This window comes from Propithecus coquereli, unplaced genomic scaffold (assembly GCF_000956105.1).
Source record: "Propithecus coquereli isolate 6110/MARCELLA unplaced genomic scaffold, Pcoq_1.0 Scaffold185, whole genome shotgun sequence".
NCBI lineage: Eukaryota > Metazoa > Chordata > Mammalia > Primates > Indriidae > Propithecus > Propithecus coquereli.
The window spans coordinates 2,646,568-2,656,585 of NW_012143301.1; the positions used below are offsets into that span (position 1 = coordinate 2,646,568).

Consider the following 10,018-nt stretch of genomic DNA (forward strand, 5'->3'; position numbering starts at 1 on the left):
AAATTTGGTAAAACCAAATCTAACTTTAGTTAATACTGTAAGTCATATAATTTAACTTTTTTTTTTGATCATTTCAAAAATAAAATACAAGCCCCCTTTTTTGTCTTTTTAAATGTTGAATAAATTGGTAAAGAATACTCATCTAAAGTTATATTTTTAAGGAATGTGGAGGTTTTTTCCTTAAAAGTTTTATTTACTATTTCAAACAATTAAACTTGTATTAATTTGCACCAGTCTGCTCTTTTAGATATTTTTGGTTTACTGCATTCATTTAAGATCATCTATTGGAATGCCTGGTATATTTAGCTATCGTGTTAGGTAATGAGGATACTAAGATTCAAGATACCTTTTCTTCCCTGGAGGAGATTTCTTTGTAATCACAGCAAAGTATTATAATTTGAATGTCTGAGGAACATCCACATGGGGTGTTTTATAGATATGAGGTATCTAGATTAGGATCTTGGGGGAAAGATCTAGACCAGAGATTAAGATTTACCAGGTTATACTCCAAATTAGGGAGCAGATCACATAATCCAGAGATTGACAACCTGCCTAAGAGTTAAAGCACAAGTGGGAATTTCACCAGTAGTCCGCGTTCTTTGCTAAATTATTTTGCATTCTTTGTTCAAACCTAGTTTGGTAAAAAGCCAAGTTGTAACTGCCTTGGGTTTAAAGATTGAGACTGAAATGAATTACACTGTTTACTCTCAGAATTTGAGGATCAGTGTATTACATGTTACTGAAGTTCATTTTTACCTTTGCTTTAGTATTCCTATTTCTTATTGCCTATTTTCACACTTTTCTTCAATAACCAGAAAAAAATTTGCCTGTTTGCCTACAGGCAGTAAAGGAGAAGAAAAAGCTAAGACAGGCCTACTTACACCTTGGACTTATTTTTCTCCCTTCTCTCCTCATAAGTAATATTGGGCTATTGTTTGAGTATGACTTTCATTTCTGTCTGCAATGTAAATGTTGAGTTGAGTTTGGAAGGACATAGAGAAATAAAGTGACTCAGTGCAACTTTTCTCTGTTGTGGCTTTTGCCCTAAAATCAACCTAAGCTTTGCACAGAATAGAAAATATGTGTAAATTTTATTGATGCACTTTTAAAATCTCACTTAATGTAATTATACCATATTTTTCTATTAAGAAAACAAAAGAATACCCTAGAAAAAGAGTACCTTTTTAGTACTCACCCTGGAAAAAAGATAGTAGAGATGAGGAATAATTTGAATGAAAGGCTTACTGATTCCGTGCATCTGCTTTTGGCTCATACAAAGTCTCCTTGGATCATGTGACTTCTTTGAAAATTATTTACATCACATTGTATACATCATTACAATCACTTATACTTGTTTTCATTGTGACCAACGAGAAATTACTGGTCATTGATGTAAAGCTTTCAGAGAAATGTAATGATTTTATGTATCTATTTAATGTTTGTTTAATGTTAAAATTTAGTTGGGAAGATTTACTGTACACAAAAGCAAAACAATACAAATGCTCTTCTGAGATTAATTATAGTAAGGATTCCAGATTGAAATAAGGATACAGGAATAAGAGCATGAACCCTGTCTCTGGATTCAAAGGATTTAACTTCTGGCTCTGCCAATCATCGTCTATGTGACTCTGGGCAAGTTACTTAACCTCTATAAGCCCTAACCTATTCAGTTGTAAAATTATTAAAATCTGTTTTAGTTGTACCTTCCTTACAAGGTTGTTGGGAGGATTAAATGAGTTTTTATAGTGTCTAGCACAGAAGAAGTCCTCCATAAATGTTCATTATTAATGATTAAGTGTAGTGGTATTTCTCAAGGTAGTCTTAAAAGGAAATTTATTATAACTTGAGTTTTGTGTAGAAATTAAAGACACTGATAAAACACTGATGGATATTGATGGTGAAGAAATAGAGAAAGGGCTGAAATTTTAAAGTCGTACGTGAGAAATAGGTAAGGAAATGCTCTAGCCAGAGCAGATAGCAATTCAGGAAAAGAATGTGATATAAAAAGCTTCTGTAGCTTATTCTTGTGGCACTTACGTGTTCCCTGTGACTTCTCCAAACTACCGATATGAATTCTGTGTACTTATCTGTAAAATCATTTTCTGTCTTGGAATATAATTCATTGAATAGAACTTGAAAGTAGCTGGGCACTATTAATACATTGCACTTGTCAAAGTCAAAATAAAAACATAGACACGAATCTCAATTTAACGTTTTATCTGGGAAGCAAGAATTGCAGTTTGGCATACACACAGATTAGGTGGTCTTTGTTGAGTCTGAAGAACAAGGAGAAGGTTGGGGGTTTTATTAGAAAGAAAAATGTCACGTATTGTTTTGATAGAAAGCTCATTGGCACTGGAGAAGCTTTGAGGAGCTGGCAAGCTCTGATCCGTGAATGGTGGTTGTAGATAAAACTGGTCTTAGGGTGATAGCAGGACGTTTCAGCAGCTGGGCTTGTGGCAAATTTAATTCTTTTTTTTTTTTTTTTTTTGAGACAGAGTCTCACTCTGTTGCCTGGGCTAGAGTGCCGTGGCGTCAGCCTAGCTCACAGCAACCTCAAACTCCTGGGCTCAAGCGATCCTCCTGCCTTAGCCTCCCGAGTAGCTGGGACTACAGGCATGTGCCACCATGCCCGGCTAATTTTTTCTATATAAATTTTTAGTTGTCCAGATAATTTCTTACAATTTTTGGTAGAGATGGGGTCTCGCTCTTGCTTACACTGGTCTTGAACTCCTGAGCTCAAGCAATTCTCCCACCTCGGCCTCCCAGAGTGCTAGGATTACAGGCATGAGCCACCGCGCCCAGCCATTGCTCCAAATTTTAATACTAACATTTTAAACTCAGCCTGCCTCATTTCTGAATAAACTTGATGTATTCATTGTCTAACTTAGAAAATCGATTAGTGAGAGAATTTTCATTTTTCATAACCCAGAGAATCACATTGTAAGAAACTTAGATTTCAGTAGATAAGGTGCTAGATATCAGTGTTTAACCAGCAAATTCTAATTTTGCCATCTAATAGATGTCAACTTTGTAAATTCCGAGAAACAACATTTGGTGACATTAAGAATAGAGTAGCTTAAATTACTGATTCCAATGATATTGCTACTGTGGCATCCTGACTTCTAAATGGGAAAAAGCATGAAACCGACGGCTAGATGTTAGCCTCATACTCTTCGTAGGGTTTTTTCAGCAGTACTTGTATGTGGCAGAGACTGAAAGGAAAGTGATGGCAACTGAATTTATACTTTCAAGTGTTTAAAGCTAAACAATCACTAGTACCAGAATCCAAACATCTGATTCTTGTAAAATGAAATCATTGGGAAGCCACTGAGTGTCTAAGGGAAAGTAATAAATGTTGGTCTTGGTTTTGGTCTTGGATTAGCAAATATTATAGCAGCCATCTGCTCCTCTAGAACAATTTTGGTTGGAGAGGTGGGAATAGTCAGATTAAGGTTTTAAAAGCATCTCTACCAAATTAGAAGAGTAATATTATATGGAAACAGGCCTTTGTGCTTTCTTGACATCTGACTGAGGGATTTTATAATTTTTTAATTGGTCTAGTTTTCTAAGACATGTTAGAAGAAAAACTAACATGGTACTTATTTTTCCTCCATTTCCCTAAATAAAGATACAACTAACCCAGGCTGGTTATCCCACTAAAACCCTATCATTGTTTATAACCCTTTGCTTATTACATTGTTGCATGTAACTTCTCCTTTCCATTGTACTGAGCATGCATGTATGTAGCAAGATTGAAATATTCTCCACAAACAAACTTTTGTTTATGCTTTTGAGATGTAACATTTCTGCACGGGGCTCTGTTGCTTTTTTACAGAATCCATTTTCCAGTTTAAAAATAACATTATATTAAGAGCGTCTTCTTTTTACCAATTAGGTCAAAGTCCTAAAATTTTAAGACCCAAACCCCATGGTTTAGAGCGAACTGATTCACAAACCATAGGTGACTTTGCTACAAGAAGAAAGGGTATGTACTTTAGCACCGCATGCTGTATGGGGCATTGGGAATTTATTTATTTCATAACGTTTTTTCTTAAAAAGCAAAAAAGAAGAGCCTTAAATACTGCTACTGTTGTAAATAAAACTTCCCAGCACGTTCTTTCTAAAGTGAATGCTTCCCATAATACATGAGTCTACTTGTTATGCCATTAACAGCAGCATGTTAGATATTTGATAGTATGTGATATTCAGTCTTGTCCTTTTGCATTATTCGTTTAGCTTTTTAGACAACAATATATTGTTTTCTTTAAACTTATGAACCGTTTGGGAGTTCCAGTTGTCTCCTGTCTTCATATGTAATATATGTCTTCTGTTCTGAGACAGAATAAAGAATCATTTCCTAGGATTAATTGTGCCATTACTTAGAAATTGACACCTAACCTAAACTGCTATTAGACTTTGGGTATCAAAAAACTAAAATGTTAAGAGTTAAAGAAATACTTTCAGTCAGCACAATATTTTGTACATGTCTATTTTAAGTATATAGGCAAGCAAAATTGTTTTAACTCAAATTTAATAAATTGATTTAGTCTTCATTATATTTGAGTTGATAAAAATACTTAGTTATGATCCTCAATCTGTATGGCCCTTTAAAATGAGCATCTGTTTTGTATTTTTATGGTAATTATAACATAGTTGATTAAAATTACACATATATAGACAAAGATTATAAGGAAACCCAGAAAAATGAAAATTTTTGTTTAGAGTGGCAGGATGAAACATAACTAAAATATTTATGTAACATGTTTAAGTAGTCTCCTAAAATATAATTAATATTAACAAATAGTATTGTTTTAGTTCTTTTACTCAATCCATAAATTTCTGAAAAATGTCTCAGTCTCAACTTTAAGAAAAGGGCTACAATCTCTGGTACATACTATAATAATTTTCTACTGCAATAATAAGGTAAATAAGTAAAGACCACTTATAAATAAAACTAATGAAAATATTAGCATTTACTTAATTTTACATAATTTGGCAAAGGATTCTTTGGTTAAATTAAGCTAAAAATTTAAGGTAATTGTTTAAAGTAATTATGGCCTTTTCTCAGACCAGAGCTTGGATCTAAAAATGTAATTAGTATTTTGTTTTGTTTCCAGACTGGGCATGCATTATTTTAAAATATTTTATCATTAATTCTTTTTTCAATTTTTGGTTTTAGCAAGTTTTTCATTTTTCCTACACATCATTTAAATGTTTGGTTATATGCTTCAATATTGAAGAATGGGAACATTTTTTATATAGATGACTAAATTTCCATATTGAAGATAAAATTAGTAAAAGAATTGATTAATGAAATAATGAAAAGTATGTCAGGCAACTATAAAGGAATTCGGTTATTACTCTTTCTTGTTCTCATTTAGTTTATAGACATAAAATATTTACTTTAAGATGCAACATGTAATAAATAGAGCTTTAGACTTTGAGGTAACAATCATGAGACATTATCTGATTTAGCTTTTGCCACTAATTATTTAGCTGTGTGTAACCTTGAGCAAATCACGTAACATCCATGAACCTTAGAAACTAGCTGGTCTTAAATTTGTATCAAATACAAATAGAGATAATATAGAGAGAATCTTGTTTGTTTTCCAAAGTTCTGTACCCTAAAATCTCTTCTTCTCGTTCTTTTCAGCCAAGCCAGCACCCTTAGAAATAAAACCTTTACCAGAATGGGAAGAATTACAAGCACCAGTTAGGTCTCCCATCACTAGGAGTTTTGCTCGAGAGTAAGTCCTTTGTTTAAAATATGTATTAATAGTTTGTTTGAATAAGGTGGCTACCTAGAATTAGAATAGTTTATTATCATAGAAAATATTTAGAACAGTGGTTATCATTGTATAGTCTGGGGATACTCCCTTTTTTGGGTTCTATAAAGTCAAAACTATTAAGATACTAAGATATTATTTGCCTTTTTCATTTTCCTCTTATGAGTGCATAGTGGAGTCTTACAAAGGCTGTATGTGATGATATTGTTGTGACAGCTAATAGAACATGTATTTGTTTACTCTTGTGTTTTAAAAAGATTTCTGGCCTGGTCTGAAGGTAGTGAGTTATCTTACTTGATTGTTCACAGTCAGTTACAGATTGAACTCCTTGATCTACTACTTTCCTCCCTTCTCACTACTGCACTTGACTAGCCTTTAAAATAAATAGATAGATAGATAGATTTCTATTTTCATTTCTAGTACGGTAAATATCAATAAATATAACTCATATATACAGAAATTCCTTGGGGTTTGCAGTGATTTTTAAGTGAGAAGAGTTCACAAAACCAAAAATTTCTGAGAATGACTAATCTGGAAAAATGATAATTTTTTAAGGAGATTATTTAATTGAGATTTATTTAAATGAAATGGGGAAGTGAGAAGAGTCTATGAAGTTAAAAACCTGTGTTGAACATGTGTGTTTCATGTATATATAGAGCTATTTTTTTTAAATAGGAATTCTTAAATCTTTTATGTCTGTGACTTTCTGTTGATGCCTAAGTCACTGGTAACATTTTGTTTTACACAAGATAATTTGATGTCCAAAACATACTTTTATAGTATAGCTATAATTATTAGTCATATGTGTGCAGCAAATTATGTTATAATAAATGTGTACAATAAATTATTGTAAACATAGGGGAATATTTCTGAAAGAATGTAAACTGTCTCATGGTGGGAGTAATTTTAGAAGTTTTTGTCAAGATTTATGTTTGTGATGATAATTTTTGTTATTAGCTCCTCCAGGTTTCCCCTGTCTCCCCGACCGGATTCAGTGCATAGCACAACCTCAAGCAGTGACTCACATGACAGCGAAGAGAATTACGTTCCCATGAACCCAAACCTGTCCAGTGAAGACTCAGTATGTAAAGTTTTCATCTTAACTTCTCCCTTTCTGAGAAGCCCTTTTAAATCATTCAAGCTAGAACTTTTCTTCCAGGCTAGAGGTTTTACCCTCATATCTTTCTTTATATACTTAAGGAAAAACAATAAAAGACAACTTTTTAAAATGCTTTTAAAAAATAATATCGTAAAGTCTAAGGCCAGTAAAAGGTCAAAATGTACTGTACATGAGTTAAAAAACATAAAAGTTGCCAGGTGCAGTGGTACAAGCCTGTAGTACCAACTGCTTGGGAGGCTGAAGCAAGAGAATGATCGCTTGAGCCCAGGAGCTCGAGGCCAGCCTGGGCAACATAACAAGACTCTATCTCTAATTTTTAAAAAATAAAAAAAATGAAAGTTTTCAGTTATATTTCATGTAACATGTACTTGAATTTTTGACACTTTTCAAGAAAATATACCGAAAGTATTTTATAATGCAGTTCTCTGGGTCTGTTTCATGGCACTCTTGTGGTGAAATGGTCTTACGTGGAATGCCTTTGATAATAATACACCCTTAGATAGGCTTTAAAATTAAAGAAGACCTGTTATAACTTGTTTCAGATTGGTTATATCGCTACAGGGCATGAGAATTTTCTAATAGTAGCAGGCATTTTGTTCCCCAGAAATCAGGTAGTTGCCAGAAAATACTTCAGATATTTAAGAATACAAACTGATTTTTAATTTTTTATTTTAATGTACAATAATCAGGTGAAAACCAATTTTAATTTTTTTTAATATTTTGCTTTTACCTTTCCTTAAGTCAGATTTAATGCTTGCATTGTTATTTGTAGTAGATAAGTGTGTCAGTTATGACTACGTTCACCTCTGAGTAACAGAAAATAAGTAACAGTGACTTAAGAGAGAATTTTATTTCTTTTGTCATATAAAAGTCCAGAGATAGTCAGTCCAGGGCTGGTGGGGCAGCTCTGTTGTACAGAGTCTTCAGGGATTCAGGCTTCTTCCAGCTTTCCAATCTGCTGTTCCCTGGGTACGGCTCACATGCTCATAGGAGAAGATGGTGCTCCAGCCAACAGAGTCACATTCCAAGCTCCAGGGTGGAGGAAAGGGAGAAGCAGCAAAGGGTGTGGCCCAACTGCCTCATAAAGAAGGTTCCTGGAAACTGCTGTATGCAACCATTAACCAGAACTTAGCCTGTGTGGCCATACTTAGGCACAAAAGGAGCTGGAAAACAGAGCCCCTTTTAACCAGGAAAACCTGGTTAATGGTTGTGTACAGCAGTTCCTGAGGAACAGTCGGCACACCTAAAAATCCCATTCATATAGGGGAGAGGGGAGAGTAGGTCTTGGGGGACAACCAGGCAGTGTCTGCCAGGATAAGCAAATATCTATTGTCAAAATTTGGAATGAGTAACATTTTAGTAGCCTTATTATTTTCTTTAAAGCAATCCTGTTTAGAGACACAAAATATAAAGCCCGATTCTGTCAATGAATTTATGTTTTCATCCTTAATGGACTACAGGAAAAACCTACGTTCCTCACAACTGTATGATGTCAGGGAACATAACTAGGTGATGTGAAGAGTTTGGTTTGGTGCTTAAACTAGTTAACTTTAAAATATTATCAAATTTAACTGGGCACAGTGGCACACACTTGTAGTCCCAGCCACATGGGAGGCTGAGGCAGAAGGATCCCTTGAGCCCAGGAGTTCGAAGCCTGGGCAACATAGCAAGATGGAGTCTCTAAAAATAAAACACACACACACACACAGTTCAAATTTATAAAGTACTCAAAAATAAATAATATAATTTAAAACATTTATGTCAGCATTGAATTAGAATACAATGAACTACATTAATAACGTCTTCACTGGTTTTTCAAGGTAGGACAATTTTTATTCATTGGCTTTCACTTTCGTATTTACTGATTTTCAGCTTGATGAGTGATTATTATTAACTGAATTTGTTTTCCTTATTATAGTAAATAGACTCTAGTAAGAATCTAAGTAAATCCTAAATACTACATCAGAATAGATACTGTCACCAATTTTCACCTTTAAGTAGTTGAATGAACTTTTTTCTTATTACAGAAGTAATTAGAGTATTTTCTAAAATACTGAAGAGTCTTGCCCCTTTTCCCAGAATAGTAAATAGCCATAAAAATCTTGGAAAGATTACATAATAGGAGAGTTTCAAAGCGTAATTTGTCATGGGTAAATGTTTAGGTGAAGGGAAAAGATTAGAAAGAAGAACATTACAGCCAGAAGTCAAAGGAACTCAAAATACAAAATTATTTTTTTAGACCTTAGGACATTAAGCCAGAAAGGTACTTTTACCTGCCAGAAGGGGTGTCTAAATAACCACTATCTGGTGAAGTTCTGAAGTACTTAGATCCTACGTGTTAGCAGTAAGCAAAAGTGGCTCACGTGGAAATATCTATCCACAGGCATAACAGAAAAGTCAACTGTGCCATTTGCATCTCCTCAAACACAAGGGCTCATCATAGTCCATACAACTATCCCTTAGAAAAGAATGTGATAGTTATGGCCATATTTACCAAACTTCTTTAATTTTGGAACTTAATGCAGCAGTCCCCAATCTTTTTGGTACCAAGGACCGGTTTCATGGAAGACAATTTTTCCACGGATTAGGGCCTGGGAGTTGGCGACCGCAGATTAATGCATTGATGGAACACCAGAGAAGTTCACATGACGTAATGTGTTCTTGTATTGATGACATCAGTAAAAAAAATAGAAAAGTTGAGACAGGATCAGATCAAATCTTGTTTACATATACAATGAAGATTAACTTATGTGAAGTGAAATTTTGAAACACAATACATTTCCTAGAATAGTGATCATGAGGTAGGCAATGGATAATGAAACAGTGAATTGTTGGTGCTGTCCGTCCATTTGTGTGAAGATCAAAAGTCATGCATTCATCAAGTGAACCCTTAATATGTCACCTGAAATTCAAATGATGGCACAACATTATTAACAACATACATGTTCTTACATAATAACAAAATATGTTAAATGATTTTACATTTTTTAAAACAACTTTAGAAAAAGCTAGTGCTACAATTTTTGTTTTCTTATTTAATTCACAGAATACTTATAATAACTCCTGGAGTCTTAGAGCTTCTCTAAACTGTTTTGGGAAAATACTGGGT

General features: G+C 33.9%; 1 protein-coding gene across 1 annotated transcript in view; it reads left to right on the forward strand.

The window, feature by feature from the left end:
* GAB1 (GRB2-associated binding protein 1) overlaps positions 1-10,018 on the forward strand; it is a 127,091-nt gene that overhangs the window by 113,569 nt on the left and 3,504 nt on the right. The window contains exons 7-8 of the mRNA XM_012642731.1: positions 5,657-5,750; positions 6,747-6,870. Of these exons, the coding sequence (XP_012498185.1) occupies positions 5,657-5,750; positions 6,747-6,870 (218 nt within the window). The remainder of the gene's footprint in view (positions 1-5,656; positions 5,751-6,746; positions 6,871-10,018) is intronic.